The sequence below is a fragment of the Pocillopora damicornis genome, chromosome 8 (genome assembly GCF_964200805.1).
Source record: "Pocillopora damicornis chromosome 8, jaPocDami1.2, whole genome shotgun sequence".
In the NCBI taxonomy this organism is placed as follows: Eukaryota; Metazoa; Cnidaria; class Anthozoa; order Scleractinia; family Pocilloporidae; genus Pocillopora; species Pocillopora damicornis.
Genome location: NC_142677.1, coordinates 19,277,853 through 19,294,137, shown reverse-complemented (window position 1 = coordinate 19,294,137; position 16,285 = coordinate 19,277,853). Strand labels below are relative to the sequence as shown.

Sequence of the window (16,285 nt, the reverse complement as noted above, 5' to 3'; positions counted from 1 at the left end):
GGTGTTCATTGCTAGGGCTTATAGGGACATTTCCTAGCATATTGCAAATAAGTAACGGACCAGACTAAATATATATGGAATTTTCAGCCCCTGCTAATTAGGCAAAATTGCGCATAGTAACGTATAACGTACCGTATGGAAAAGTGCTGAGTTGAGGGTAGACGATAAAAGCGTTCAAAATCAAATTCAGGTACCGGTCTGTTCAGTTTGAGTAGACGGAGAAAATTGAATCCTCGAGTAGAGACGTTTCCTGCCAAAGAGTTCGACCACTCGCCTAAAGGTCGTTTTGATCAAAGATGGTCTTTATGGTACCACAGATATCACTAAAATATGTGGTAACATTGTTCACTTTGCGCACAGTGCTATTTTCTTCAAAGATCATTAATCAGCCGCCAGAAAAAAACGATGCGCAACATTAAGTTCGAGTTCGTCCAAGAAGTCCTGAGTCTGAGATCTACTTCACTAATGGCTAAGATCGGCGATAGCGTAAGTCCCCAGTGAGGCCACAGTGTAGAATGAGATAGTTGATTTCGAGCGTCGAATAAGGAAAGATGTTTAATGTTTCATATCTTTCATGACAGATGTGTTAACATAGAGAGAGAAACCACTTGAAGAAGTCCCTTGTGATCGAAACCCTGTCTCTCATCGTCAACATAGAATCATATCTAGACACGATTGGACTTCTCTCTCCAGATTAGGACCGAACAAGAGATTATAAACTGCATGTGATCTTTTGGACCGAAATATAATCTAAACATCGAAAAAGTAGAGGATCTACATAAAGTATATTTAGAGTTAGAATTTCAAATCTGTGAAAATTAACAAGACCAAAAAGCCATGTTAAGAATCACCCATGTTAACATACCAACTGCTTAAAATCCTGCATTACATGCATGAGTAAGCGGAGGTATACCACTGTTGGCCACAAACTTAGATTCCTGCACGCTTAACACTGTACGTTAGCCATAGGATAGATTGACACTGTAGATGTACAGCTTCCTGTACGCTAATAAGGAATTCACCAACCATGATCTTTATCTTCTACGCTCTAAAGCTGCATTAAAGTTCTACTCGACTTCCTTTGCACATATGCAAGCTGACACGACCCGATTGTGTCAGCAAACATTGCATAGATAGAGTCACGGATTTGGATTTAAAACACTAAGAAAGTTACACTTGCGCAGGGACGTTGGGTTGAAATAACCGGAAGAAGTCATTTTTCACCTGTTACACTAAGATGTACCTCTCATACTCCAAATAAAAACCGAGAACATGTCGGAAAAAAAATACCATCGAAAGTACAAAGGAAGCCTAGAAGGTCTCAATGGGGTTAACCGTTAGCCGTAAACCGGGCAAAATAATTTAGCCGTTGGGAGTAAAAATTGACAAATTGAAATGGTTAGTTGTAAGATAAGTTAAACGTAAAATAAATTTTTGGTGACAGCAAATGAAAGATATTAACCGTTAGCATCTCTTGCCGTTAGCCATAACATGGCCAAAATTTTAACCATCAGTCGTAAAAGCTATCACCCCATTAAGATCTACTTGGTATATCTGTAGTGCCTAGGAAAGGTGGCACCCCTTGGGTAACTTCTACTTTTCTCTTTTCCTCGTTCGTAATGAATTACTGCTCGTTTATTTTAGGTTTAAGAGAGTGAAAATTTAACCATACATGGCACACTATTTTTTTGGTCTAGCGGATCAATCTCCTTTCCTGTCCTGTCCTGTCCTGTCCCAAAGTATCATCTGTCAATGATCCTGGTAACCACGGAGACGAGATATCTGCTTCAGTATTACCTGATTATTCTACCCCGAAGACTGACTATTGAACGTAGAAAAGAGGCGGGCCAATTCTAAAGAAAAACGTGCGTTTGTTTAACTACAGACAATAAAGTAAATATCAAGGGTCGCGCACACGAACGAAACTAAAAATTTGCGTGTGATATTTCCGAGATCCATTTAATAAAAATAAACTAATGAGTTATTTCTAAAATGCTCTCGGTATCACAACTCGGTTCAATTTGTTTTCATAAAAGGTGCAATCCCATATTATTACCGGATATTAATTTGAATAAATCGAGTATGCCGTCGTTCGTAAAAGCAATATAAAAAATCTTAAACGGTGACTGCAGCTTAGTTCAAAAGAAAAAAAGACGCGAACTGTTATGAATGCTGAAATGTATTTGCAAAAGGTGAAGATGGATATTAAAAAAAAAATTGATAAAATGTCCACTGTGAAATTTTCTTTTTCAGTATTTAATAATATGCAGTTTCTTAAACAATGTTTAAATGGCGAGACGGGGAGTCTACGATTTTATTTCTGTTTGCACTTTTGTTTTAAATCCCATCTTTCATTATTTGATAAATATAAAATAATGGATAAGAATTGCCTAATCTGTTTGGCGGGAAGCGTCGCACCGATTGTTAAAACACAGCTTACAATGGCAGAATGGGTTCTTCATGTGGTTACTTTCATTCCGTCGACGGTGACGCTTTGTTTTGCGTAACAGCGAGGTAAGTCCCCCTTTCACAACCAAAATAATTTAATGTTATTCCCAAGGAGCTGTCAATTATTATCCAAAGGAAAGCTCTAAAACCAAACACAACACGCGGCAGACAGTAATCTATTCATTTCTCCACCTCCTCATTTCTTATTCGCTGTCGTCAAACACAAATAAACACAACACGTACAGCTGGGATCGCACTACAAAATACATCGTGCTGAACATGGCTTCTGGTTTTGGCGTGTCTCCAACACAAGAACATTATCGATTGTTTCCAGAAAACATCGAACTCAACGTCGGCGGTAAGTATTATTCAACATCGGTGTTGACATTAACGAGAGATCCCGACTCGCTTCTGGGTCGAATGTTCAGCGGTAGGCAGGAAGTAAATAAAGACAACTCTGGGAAATATTTCATAGATCGCGATGGGTCGTTGTTTCGGTATATACTTGACTTTCTGCGCACCAAACGATTGCATCTTCCAGAGGATTTCTGCGAGATTGAAAGGCTTAAAACGGAAGCAGAGTTCTTTGAAATGGAAGATCTAGAACAACAACTTGAGCAATACTCAAAAAGGCGGGAACGAGCAGCTACAGTCGTAAGCGAACAGTTTGGTTACATTACCTTACACATTCGCGGTACATATGCGTTTGGACGCACCGGCCAAGCAGACGTAACTTTTCGCAAGTTGCAAAGAATTGAAGTTTCTGGCCAAGTGTCTTTATGTCGCGAGGTGTTTGGAGAAACTTTGAACGAGACACGGGACTCTAACCCCGAAGGCAACAGATATACAAACAGATTTTATCTTAAACATAATCACATCGAGAGAGCTTTCAAACGGCTCAAAGACTCCGATTTCGACCTGGTTTCCAATAGCGGCGGAAAGAGTGGATTAACTGCGGATAGCACGAAAAGCGACGAAGATAAATGGGACCACTTTTCTATTTACGTTTTCGTGCGGCGATAAATTAAAAAAATCTATACGCTTCTGCTCGATAACGACAATTCTTTAAATTAAACAAAGGACCAGACTAGAGTAATTTATATAAGAAGTTTTCCGTACCTCGTTTTCTTTTCTTTAAAATACACTCATTTTGTAAAAGGGAAAAAAAAAGGTGCAGTTTCTTTTAAATAAATGATGAAGTTCTAAGTGCGTATAATACTGTTCTGTGCTATACACGTACACATATAATGTTTCAGAGCTGTCAATAAGTTCTTGAAGTAAACAACTAAAATTTCCCGAAGTTATAAATGATGTCTAAGATTAGGGGCTAGATTATCCTGCACACTGAAATTAATTAATTTTCAAAATACTCCTCGAAGCGGTTATAGCCCTAAGGAGATTCACTATAAGCAAAAATTGAAGTCGTGCCTTAATAAAGTCTGCTTGTTAAAATTAAGATTTCGCTGAACTTCTCACCGATCAGCTAAATAGAAAGCGCAGTTAATTTGGATCTGTCGTATTACTAATGACGGTCGAGAAATTTTTGTCGAGAAAATCACACACAAGGGCCATTAATGCACCAATACAGCAAACCTTGCCGGTCATTAAAGTGACAAAAAAATCTTTAAAGAATCATTGTCAATTTATTTCGCAAAAACACGGACCAGCTGATTCAGTAAGCGATTCCTCTTTCAGTATATTATAAAAATTGTCGGGCATTTCATTAAGTTTGAAGTGAACCATCGACCGGTGAGTAATAACTGCAATTGAAACGCGAATACAGTTGGGAAATTGAAATTTAAGTTCCTACCGGTCATTCAATTATCCGGTTACCAAAATAGGGTTTTATGAGCACGCTTAATATGGATAAAAAAAAAAATGACAAAGCGTAGCAGCTTGCGATTTATCCAATACTTCTGCCGAATTATAAAGAAACGAGACGCTCGTAATTCATAAGACGGGAGAGAGAGATAAATCGTTATTTTCTGCCAGTGCTGTTTTACTGTTATGATAATTCTCAATGTCTTCATAATATTAGGAGGATAATTTCCTCCACTCTACCGCCAATTCCTTAAAATTATGTTAATTAGATAAATAAAAGGAGCAGGTGGCGTTTGAGGAGGAAGACAATTCAGTACTGTTTTACATGAGATTCTACAGTAGGACATTCACGGTGTTTGGGAAAACTGATAAACAAGTTTAATACTAGCACAGGCATCTCATAATTTGGAAGGAAATTTGCCGTAAATAAAGAAGAGTTCAGTTTTTTTTTCTCAACGTAACGAAAATCATATGCGCTCGTGCATTTTATGTGTAAAGGGAGTAAGTTTCTAAAGAAACTGTGATACTGCGTCTGTGGGAAGTGCTACATTGTAATATGGTTTATAAAAAAGTTGATGATGCAAATTGGCCACCGTAGAGGGTTTTAAAAGCTGACGGTTCGAACGTTATCCCTTTATCAGAGGGACTGTAGTCATATAGTTAGTGAGTTTTTTTTCTAACAAATGTACGATAAACATCAAAGAAGGTTGCCATTACTTGATGAACACTTGTCAATATCACAGGAAGCGGTGGCGTAGATTAGTGAAATCCAAAATGCACAAAAGTAAATTCGAACTGTTCACTACTTAAATAGCTGTCTCATTTCCTCGAACAAATAAGATGTTTGTGATAACGGTGGTTTTCGCTATGCTCTTTGTTACGGATACTGTAATAAATTGCTGCTTTTCGTATAATGTTTTATATTTCTTATCAAGACTACAAGCCTTCCTTTCTTCCCCTAGTTCTAGCAGATCGTACGAATCAGCTGTTCCATGCTTGACACAAGTCGGGTGTTGGGATCCGCCAGAGCAAACATTAGCAACAGGTTGCGCTAAAGTCTATTTGCCATTGAAGCAATCATTGATCCTGTGTTCTTAAACCGTTTACAGGTTTTCAACTCAGTTGCGTTGCTCTCCGTGTTAGATGATTCGTTTATTGACATTCGTTTGGTGAATATCTACGATATTTCCTGAAAATGACGAAATGTTAATTAATACTCTAACTCTCAAGACCTGAAGCGTAATTCGCCCTTTTCACTACTGTTCGTTTTCAAGCAAGACGACCAAATTTTTTTCGTTCTTCGTGAACCAGGTTTACCTTGGTTAGGTGCATCCTCTGTTTAGTCTAAATCACCAGCTAAATATTTCTCCCATTCATCAAGCCGCTCTTCCTCTTGTTTTTCCGTTTCCTCCACTTTGAAGTTTGTCTTTCCATCCCATTTTTCAGCCGTTATTCTCCGGCCGGCGAACCATCGACCATTCATCACCTAGTACAAGTAGAAACGACAGCCAATAAGAATCAAGTAGAATTGAAAATGAACCAATCAGATATTGGTATTCAAGTATTCAAGTTGAGGTAGAAAAAGCGAGAAAATACTTCAACTCCAGAGTCTTTCGAGTACCAAGAGAGACCGAAGGGGAAAGACCTTGGGTGAAAAAAAAGGCCACAAAATAATCTTAAAGGAACCTACAGGCAAACAAGTCTCAGCTCCCTCAAATGTTGCAAACGCCACTGAACAAACTCCTTCCTTGTTACGCTGTGCAGACATAAACAGCAGAATTACTGGTTAGAATAAATTCTCAAATAACCTTATGAACTACAAAGCTTTGCATATGCTGGAGATTCAGTGACAAAATAAATATTCTACTGCAGCTTTAATTCCTAACAGTCCGTACTTTATCACCTCGAGTCACATATTTACATGTACGCATTATTCAGTGACTGCAATATTAGCAACTTAAATCGATAAAAGAGAGCTTGAGACAAACTTTTATAACAATTATCGGAAGACACATAAACTTTATTACAACATAACAAGTATAATTTTACAAAGTCATAGCTTTCCTGAGAAATTCCAACCAGAGACTGAATTACCAGTAACATCAATTTAAAAATGTGTTTGTAAACTTTACACCTTGTTCCAAGGTGAGAAACACTCACATCGAACACGATCACCTTCCTCACTTCACCAAACTTTTCACATTCTGCTTTCATGTCATCGCGCAACTCTGTGATCAAAAGAGGATTTTTCTACAAAGAGAGAAAGCAGAAGAAGTTATTATGAAGTTATTACGGTAATTAAATCTGATTCAAACAAATAAAAGGAAAAAAACTTGGAAATAAAAGGCACAATCTTATGCATGAGGCTGTCTAAATGTGATAAGATTTCATTAACTATTTCAGAGACTTCAGTTCCGGCTGAAACAAGAAAAACTCTTGATTCATGTTTTGCATAAATGCATCAATCAACTCAAAATGTCAACGTTCCCCTTCAGTTGAGGCCCCTGGTTTTGAAACCTTTAAATATTAGCTTATGCGATTTCTGTACATGCATCACAGTTCCCCTTATACGACGTATCACAGTAAATGCTCCCTCAAGATTCTATTCCTCATTTTTTTTATCCTGTCATGCTCTAATTTCTTTCCCACATTGTGTTCTGCATGTAAAATTTGAGTAACTTTTGGCAGAAAAGACTAAAGAAAATTAACAACAAACCTCAAAGTCTTTAACATCAAACATATTCTTGAAAACAATGATCCTCTCATTTTTTTTCCTCTCATCTCTCTCCACCCAATCCAGTAATCTGAAAAAAAAAAACATTTTCCTGATATAAGTACATTGTAATGTAAAATCATATCTTTATGAGCCCCAAAATGATACAATGACATACAGAAATGGCAAACCAAATTTACTTTTCCTGTCCTTTTCCAGCTTTCTTCTTTTTATTCTTTTTCTTTTTCTTGAGAGCTGGATTGTAATCACCTTTCAGATGAAATGTAGCCTGAAACAACCAAAGGAAGGGACAAAAAAGTTACTGATTTACTGTATGCCATTTCCTACACACTGATAAACCTTTACAAGACTGCAATACTCTAGCAAACAATAAGAAACATCCTCCTGGTTATATCACTACCTTTCAATTAGCAATCTGCTTCATCTGATCTCTGACCTTTGGTGTCCCTTTGCCTTTCAAAGCGTCTCTCCCACCACCTTCCCTTAAAGTTTCTAACCAAATGACCACCCTCGTTATTTAAACCTCCCCCCCCCCTTTCACCCCTCTCCTTTCCCTTTTTCTCTACTACTCTTACTACACTTGTACATCTGTGTATTTTCTCAGGTTATACCCCTGTAGCAAGTCATATGATTAGCAAGGTGGAAATTCAGAGCAAATTCCAGGTAAAAACCAAATAAAGCATATAACTAGCAGACATACCTGTTCAACATGTATAGTTCGTCCTTTGTAGTCAGATTCATCCAAGAGTTCTATTGCAAGATCAACACTTTCACGCTGGAAAAAAAAAAAAAAAAAAAAAAAAGACAGAGGATTAGATATCAAAGTTTATCAATGAGTGAGATATATGGCTAATACACAATACAGGAAACAGAATGAAAACTTAAGTCCCAAGCAGAAAATTATCTTGTTCAGGTGTTAAATAATCTCCATCACAGCTACTGAAAAAAGTGGCTGCAAATGAGAATTAGGGTCTCAACCTTCAGAAAAAAAAAAAAAAAAAAAACAAGCACACTCCCTAACTTCAAGAAGTTTTCCAATTATTCAAAAGCTACATTAAACAAAATGATTTTTTTCTAAATAGTGAAATGTAATTATTCCTATAACAATTATAAAACACATGTACCTTCAAATAGCAGCACCTCCCATCTCCTTTAATTTGACCATTTTGGTCTCTGTAGAGCTTTACTTTAGGCTTGTCTGAAAACAAGATTAAAGTATTGATGTTATACATGTAATTATTAAGTGCTATACAAGTGTGGGAAGTTGTTAGCATTTATAATTCATTTTCAACTGCAAAGTCTTGCATATTCGTACTGATAGGCTTTTCACAGCACCTCATCATAGTTACAAGCAACCAGTTACACTCTAACAGTACATGTCACAATTTCAGTTTCTACCAAACACTTATGAATCAGACTTACTTGTCTCGGGATCTTGCATGATGATGCCATACTTGCTCATCATTTCAATAAATTCTTCTTCAGTGGTATCCTGTGGTAGTCCTAAACAGAAAGGATTCAAACTTACAAGCACATTACAAGACAAAAAAAAATAGATGTTAAATACCACATTTACTTTCAACCTTTGGAACATTCATTTTTAAATGCATATTACTTACTAATAGAAACTGGAGTTAACCACTACATTAAATTGTAGACTTTTTTTTGGCAAGTCTGACTCAATATAAATTGAAGATTTTCAGCTGCGCCAATGGTATACTGGTAAATTTGTTATAACCCAGTGCTTTCGATAAGATTTGAAGAAGTTGGCTACCTCAGTATAGCACCTGCCAGAGAATTTCCCTCTTGTTATCCCATTACTTCCATTTATAAAAAAATGGCTTCAAGCAGAGTTTTTGGTGTTAAACTATCCTAGTTGATCATTAAATATCCATCTCTTTTATAACAATTGTTCACCTGATTGTTCTATTTCTGATCAAAATCTTTCATTTGCTGACATGTAAGCCTACTCCCTGAGTTTCACACAAAAAGTCCTCTGAAAGGACATATGGTTACTGGTGACCAAGATTTTAATAAGTCTGTATGTTCTTGGAAACTCAAAATCATTTTTTGCTGGAAATGTATAAAATATATGTTGGAATATATGATAAGACAATATCAGTCATTTTCATCAAAACTTCTTTGTAAAGGTAACAGTTAACTGAATGAACTCTAGAGGATCTCAAAGCATTTTTAAAACTCAATTCATGAGTTTTCTTGAAAGCTTCCAAAGTAAACCTGGCATTTTACAGCAGAATACCTGCCAGAGCTCCAGAGAGTGACAGGTCTTATTGAAAGCAACAGTCTGATAACCAGCATAAATCTTGTATCCTATGATAACGGCAAATGAACAATGAAATACATTTAACTATGCTTAACAACACGTATATGTAACCTGAAATATTTGAAAACTCACCAGACACATAAACATTTGGATTTTTGCTGCCCTCAACTTCAAACCAACCTGAAAGTGTGAAAGAGAGATAAGGGTATATGATCTAGAAAGAGAGGTTTGAGTTTAAGCAAAGACTGAAGCAACCAGAATTAATCAAAGAGATTTACAATTTCTTTGCATATTAACTTTAATCAGTAAATCAAATAAAAACATATTTAAAAACAAAGCTTTCTACCTTCATCTGCTTTCCTTTTCTTTTTCTTTGATTCTGATCCCTGATCATCTTCTATCTCTCTCTTTTGATCCTTGTATACAAAAAATGATGACTTTGTTTAATAGTAATTTTTCATTACATCCCTCTTCTTATCTCAGTGATGGAAAATTGGTGTTGTGTGTGTTGGGCTTCCACACAGTTAACCAACTTGATTTATAGGAGGGGAGAGCTTGTAGATAGTAAGTCAGTTAGTCAGACTGACAAAAACAAAAAGACAGATAGACAGACAGACAGGTAGACAAATGGAAAAACAGCTACCTAGTATATGAATAAGCTAATAAATTTTAAAATCAAAGGCTCCGTAACAGAACTACACATAGAGCAATGAATCAGTCATTACAAAATAATAAACTATTCATTAATTATAATGGTGAACAAACATATCAACTGCCATCACCTATAAAACTGAGGAAAGTACATCACCTTTGGGTATAGAAGCAAAAAGTGAATACACATGTACAAAAATGTAAATAGCACAGAATGATTTATTTGTACCTGGCTTTGTACAGTCTGTGGTACATGTGGGCCAGCTGTCTGACTGTCACTACTCACTGTTACAGCTTGTTCACCATCAGGCGTGAAACCATAGTTCATTTGATATGAAGCAAGGAAATCTTCATCCACCTGGAATTAGATCATTAATAGTGTTAGGAAAAATAAGAACTTTATATCAAATGAAAAACCTCATGTCCACAAGTTCCATTCACTCACAAGGTATCAGATGAACACTAAAAGCCTTGCTTTGGCCACTTCTCCAAAACTGGTTACTTGATTCACGTATTATCATTAATTTGAATTTCAGCTTTCATTTAGCATAATCCAAACTCAACTAAAAGAATTTCATATCAAATCCCCATGGAGAATGATTTGGATTTGTGATAAAAAGAGATACGGCAAGATTTCCGAACAGCCCTCCACTTCATTATGCATACAGTTCTTTTATAAAGAAAACAATGACACCGGGACTACGGTTTTATAGGAATGATATCCGGCTGTATGGAAATCTCTCAAAAGATAATGAACAATTAAACTCAATAACGAAAGAAGGTCCTTGAATACCGATAACTATTCCGCTTTTGGCGAAAAACAGGAATCAAACTTAAAGGATAGTTAAGGAATGCAATCAACATTCAACAGTATTAATACCTTAGGAAACCATCCTCGTTTTTCAGAGTCCCATTCATAAACTGTTCCATCTGTTGGATCAACGTACGTTTGACGTTCCTCTGCAACTTCAGGAACACTGCTCTTAGCCTTCTCTTTGAGCTCTTGGAGAAATTCCTTGGAACTGGAACTATTCATTATGATGTACTTTGGGATTTTATGCCAAAGGCTATAAAAATTTTAAAAAGGCCACAGTGTATAAATAATTATTTTGCAAGCCAAGTGTCGAAATACGACTTCGTGTTTGTGAAGCTGCAGAGTTATTGTTATGTCTGCTGCACTGAATTGTCTGCAACATACTCGACTAAGAGGCCTGGTAGCAAAGCTGGCAACGGACTTCCTTCGTACTTCCGAACAACTTCCGAACAACTTCCGAACAACTTCCGAACAACTTCCGAACAAGCGCCCGAGCGGAGTATAAGGCTATTCAGCGGACACCCATCTAGAGCTAAATAACCTGTGTAAGTGTCATAAAAAAGACAGGACATTTTCCACGAGCATACATGATTTCCAAAATGACAAATGAAATGTTTCCCGCTCAGTAAATGTTAGTCAGCTTTCTCACGGGTACCCGTTTATGACATATGTTATGTAAAACCCCATGTTAACCTGCTTTATCCACAACTGAGAATACTACTATGCGATTTCGGTAAAATTTTGCAGGAAGGTCCACGCGGAGTGACATAGTTTATGTCTGTTAGATTATGAAAAAAAAAAAAAAAAAAAGATAACGAACTCGAGAGAATTTGACAATTATTGTAAAGAAAACAAAAGACATGTATGAATGTATTTTGGATGGAATGTTTTATGCGCGAGATAGGAAATGCGTCATGTTCCTTTTGTATAAAGGTAGCTTTAAATTGTCGCCCCAAGTAATTAAGCTTGAACAATAGAAGTTAGTGTCAAAATATTACTATCGTCGTCTCCCTTTTTTTTCCCCAACATTGAACGTAGCTGGAGTTTTAAAAATAAGATCCGCAATTTGAATCAACACCTTTCGCTATTTACAACCTTTACGGTCCCTTTTATTGGGGAAATAATCTCACCGATTGACGTAAGCACCAGCTTCCTTTTGGCAAGGACCAAAAAGACCATGGACTCAATTGATATCTTCCACATTTAGCTGCAATGCTAAAAGAGAAAACTCCTAATACTCGCCGTGAAACTCGAGAAAAACCTTCGCTAAGTTAACATGTAGATTTAGCTCTGACAGTCTTAAGTCTTCTCTTAGCATTAATTTTAAAACAGCATCAAACAATCCCAGTGCATGGAGCTCAGAAAACGTTTTCATCAGTAGTCGCATCGCACAAGGGAGACCACCTGTTTTTGTAATGACCGCTCAGCGCCATCAAGAGTTTTCGACCAATGTTTCCACTGAAGACTCTAGAATTATTTCCGAAAAAAGAGACAGTATTGCACCCTTTTATTTGTTAAAGAGTTTGATAATAATCGAATCAGAGACCAAAGTAACTTCGCATTGTGATAAGGTGTATTTGTTTTTGTTTTTCCTTTTCAAATGCCTTTATGTGAGATTATAATTATTCAATCATTAAATGATATTGAAAAAAGGGTTAAATTGAAGGGGAAAATGTAGAAAATGATGTTAAGTAAATAAATTATACTTATGATTTACTTTTAATAACACAAGCAAACGTAGGGTGAGCAAAAATAGTGGACAATAGATCTTAAATAAATATTGTGTACACAACTGTTCCAGTTCTTAAACTTGCCTATTTGTTGATCAGTATTTTGATGACACTTTACACCTTCTTGTGGTGCATGGGCATTCGGCCTTCTACAAGTGATATTTCCTGGTTTTTTTTAATTTTCTTTTGTTTTGATTTTTACAACTATGGCTTACAGGAATAGTAGGTGAAACTCTAGAGTTAAAAAAGTTTTCTACCTTTTCTTTGTTGGCGTTCTTTCTATTTCGCGAAATGCATTTTCAGTGACTCGTGAAGCTTTTGGCGTCCTGGAGTTTGCATTTGCCACACCAGTTTGTTACGTTACGAATTTTCTTTTATTCACCGTTATACAAAAATCGAACGAGAGCCAATGCACACAATTGATAACTTCTTTGAGAAGTGTCCGAATCGTTGTGTTTAACGAGCCCCAGCGAGCGAGGCCGTCCGCCATTATCACATATGCTAATATTCCTCGTTGATATCGCTTCTTTCAGTTCTATGTGTGATTCATTTCCTTTATTCTTGACCGAAAACGCTCGATTGCACTCTCATATGGACAAACTTCCTCACCCTCCCCCCCAGCCCGGTATTTGAAAACTCTCCATACCGACAACTTATATTATTTAATGATGCATATTCCAGATGGTCGACTGGTAATCGTGGGCGCGCAACGAGAGCAAGTGAGGTCATCGAGGTCGCGGGTTCGAATCACGCTATAGGAGTTATTCTTAATCTGGCTTGGGGGCCGAATAACTTCTCCCCGAGTATGATTTGGAGCTTGCGGACAAGGAGTAACTCTCAAACTGGCTTGGAGGCCGAGTAACTCCTCCCCGTGGAATTCGCATTTTGATTTTGCTGTCTTTTTCTTTTTCTTTTTTATCTTTTTCTTTGTTTTCTGAGCAGTTATTTTTTTAGGGCCACTAAGCATTCTTCAGTGATATGGTTTTCGTACGTCTTTGTTTCTTTTTTCCCTTTCTTTTTCCTTTCTTTTTTCCCTTTCTTTTTCCTTTCTTTTTCTCGAAATTAGATGTAATATAAATTAGCGTATGTCGGTCAGTAAGAAGTTCAAATAATAATAACAATAATAATAACAAATAATAAATTTTTTGCAATTTAATGTTATTATTATTATTGTCATTATTATTTTAACTTCTTACCGACTGAGTGCGAGTGCGGTACTTAGAAATATTGGCCCCAGGTCGTGGTAATTCGGACCGATCGCAGCGAGGTCTCCACAAAAACGACAGTATGGTTCGAGTAAGCGAGTTTAATAGGTAGATTATTAAAATTTTTTATTGCATTGGTTGTTTTTTAAATTTTCCAAAGAGTTTTGTCGATCCTGGAAAAACTTGTTGTTCCTTGCATCAGAAATTATGGAGCAAGAAAATGGTGCTGAGGAAATTAATTCAAACTTAAAGAGACAGCCGTAAAGTCAATCCGCTCACCACTTTCTATAGCAAATGAACGCTTTTTTTTGGTTGTTCTTAACGATTTTCTCATCACCATGAAACATTTGGAAGGTGGTGGATCCATTTATAGATCTAAGTTTGCACCTGCAAAAACTGGAGCGGTGGAAGTAGAGTCCCGTAGATGAAGTAAAGGCCTGTTAGAACTGTTGTTCATGACTGGCTAATAAATGAGTTTCCATTCGTGGTGGTGGTAATTGGCATGGTGTAATCGAGCGAGTGGCTTCTTGAAATTTTTGATTTTGCACGCTTGAGATAATTTCATCTCTGGATTCAGAACAGTCTACTCTGCTGAGGATCATAGACATTCTCTTTTTGTGTTTATAATTTGCTGCTTGCATGTAAGATTGTAAAATTCGGTTCCTGGTAAACTCTTTCTTGGTTGGGCCTCAAAGTTTTCCAGAATATCTGCATCGAGGAGCCTTGAAATACAGGTTTTCATACCAGAATGATTAGTTACCCTTTTCCCTTCAAGCTAAAGCCCAGCATTCTTCGCTTTCATGGAGAGAGACTTTCTATAATCTCAGCGGTGCTTCATATACCAAACGTCCTCATTTGAGAGTCGATTATGGTGGACCGCCAAGTAAAACAGTGACTCTGGTTTATTCAGGCATCTCCACTGGCCGATGACTACAAGATTTCTTGTAGAAATTGCCTGAGTAATTCACCTACGAGGGCAATTTATGCAACTTCTGAAAACACAAGTGATATTAATCCTTAATTTTATTCGGTCCCAAATGATTACCTAAACTAATTGAACAAGATGAATGCCGCGTCTGGCTAAAAGTAAACTTATTGTAAAAAAAATGTCTGTGTAATAAATGCGTCCACAGAGGTAAAAATGCGTCATATCTGGCGTGTAACACTGTACCAATGCAAACACTTCTTAGCTTCTTCGAGAAGTGTCGGAAGCTTCGTGTTTAACAACCCCCGGCAAATGATGCACTCGGATTGTTTGATGCTGTTTTCAAATTAATGCTAAGAGAAGACTTAAGACTGTCAGAGCTTAATCTACATGTTAACTTAGCGGGGGTTTTTCTCGAATTTCACGGCGAGTATTAGGAGTTTTCTCTTTTAGCATTGCAGCTAAATGTAGAAGATATCAATTAAGTCCACAGTCTGTTTGGTCCTTGACAACAGGACTGGTGCTTACATCAATCAGTGAGATTATTTCCCCAATAAAAGGGACCGAAAAGGTTGTAAAAAGTGAAAGATGTTGATTTAAATTGCGGATCTTATTTTTAAAACTCCAGCTACAGTCAATGGGGGAAAAAAAGGAGACGTCAATACAAATATTTTGACACTAACTCCTATTGTTCAAGCTTAATTACTTATGGGCGACAAATTAAAGCTACCTTAGAATACACTGGTTTGCAACTGACCCCAACCGAAATGCAGAAATCAGATGATTAAAAAATAATAATAATAAGTGGTAATAATAATAATGACATAAACAGAGAAAAAGATGTTACACCTGATTTCGAAAAAAAGGGAAAATGCAACCGACACGTACCAAAACCGTTCTCGAAAATACAACTGCTCAAAAAAAAAAAAGAGGAAAAAACAGGGCATAAAATGATGATAAAAAGAGGAAAAATTGAAAAGACATCAGAAACAAAATGCAAATCCAAGGGGAGGAGTTACTCGGCCCCCAAGCCAGTTTGAGAGTTACTCCTTGTTCGCCAGCTCCAAATCATACTCGGGGAGAAGTTATTCGGCCCCCAAGCCAGATTAAGAATAACTCCTATAGCGTGATTCGAACCCGCGACCTCGATGACCTCACTTGCACTCGTTGCGCGCCCACGATTACCAGTCGACCATCTGGAATATGCATCATTACTTAATATCAATTGTCGGTATGGAGAGTTTTCAAATACCGGGCTGGGGGGTATGGTGAGGAAGTTTGTCTTACTTAGAGTGCAATCGTGCGTTTCCGGTCAAGAAGAAAGGGAATGAATCATACAAAGAACTGAAAGAAGCGATCTTAACGTAGAATATTGGCATATTTCGTAATGGCGGATGGTATCATTTGCCGGGGGTCAACACAAAGCTTCCGACACTTCTCGAAGAAGCTAATAAGTGTTTGCATTGGTACAGTGTTACACGCCAGATATAACGCATTTTTACCTCTTTGGACACATTTATTACACAGACATTTCTTGTTCAATTAGTTTAGGTAATCATTTGGGACCGAATAAAATTAAGGATTAATTTCACTTGTCTTTTCCGAAGTTGCATAAATATCCCTCGTCGGTGAGTTACTCGGGTAATTTCTACAAGAAATCTTGCAGTCATCGG

General features: G+C 37.0%; 2 protein-coding genes across 3 annotated transcripts in view; one reads left to right on the top strand and one right to left on the bottom strand.

Annotated features, from left to right (window-relative positions):
* LOC113671844 (17S U2 SnRNP complex component HTATSF1) overlaps window positions 1–11,129 on the bottom strand; it is a 17,179-nt gene extending 6,050 nt beyond the window's left edge. Inside the window, exons 1-13 of one of the 2 annotated variants that reach the window (XM_027188103.2) lie at window positions 10,819–11,129; window positions 10,168–10,296; window positions 9,634–9,703; window positions 9,420–9,467; window positions 8,426–8,506; window positions 8,128–8,201; window positions 7,704–7,778; window positions 7,183–7,271; window positions 6,986–7,073; window positions 6,430–6,519; window positions 5,960–6,025; window positions 5,587–5,755; window positions 4,072–5,458 (exon numbers count right to left, since the gene is read on the bottom strand). In XM_027188103.2, the coding sequence (XP_027043904.2) occupies window positions 5,609–5,755; window positions 5,960–6,025; window positions 6,430–6,519; window positions 6,986–7,073; window positions 7,183–7,271; window positions 7,704–7,778; window positions 8,128–8,201; window positions 8,426–8,506; window positions 9,420–9,467; window positions 9,634–9,703; window positions 10,168–10,296; window positions 10,819–10,974 (1,113 nt within the window). In that variant the 5' untranslated portion in view covers window positions 10,975–11,129 and the 3' untranslated portion in view covers window positions 4,072–5,458; window positions 5,587–5,608. Of the gene's footprint in view, window positions 1–4,071; window positions 5,459–5,586; window positions 5,756–5,959; window positions 6,026–6,429; window positions 6,520–6,985; window positions 7,074–7,182; window positions 7,272–7,703; window positions 7,779–8,127; window positions 8,202–8,425; window positions 8,507–9,419; window positions 9,468–9,633; window positions 9,704–10,167; window positions 10,297–10,818 lie in introns of those variants that run through there. The other variant, XM_089180963.1, reaches the window with a different exon arrangement.
* Window positions 2,168–3,661, top strand: LOC113671843 (BTB/POZ domain-containing protein KCTD12). The gene has a single exon (XM_027188102.2). It carries the CDS (start codon window positions 2,728–2,730, stop codon window positions 3,469–3,471), a length of 744 nt encoding a protein of 247 aa, XP_027043903.2. The 5' UTR covers window positions 2,168–2,727; the 3' UTR covers window positions 3,472–3,661.
* Window positions 11,130–16,285: the final 5,156 nt, after the last annotated feature.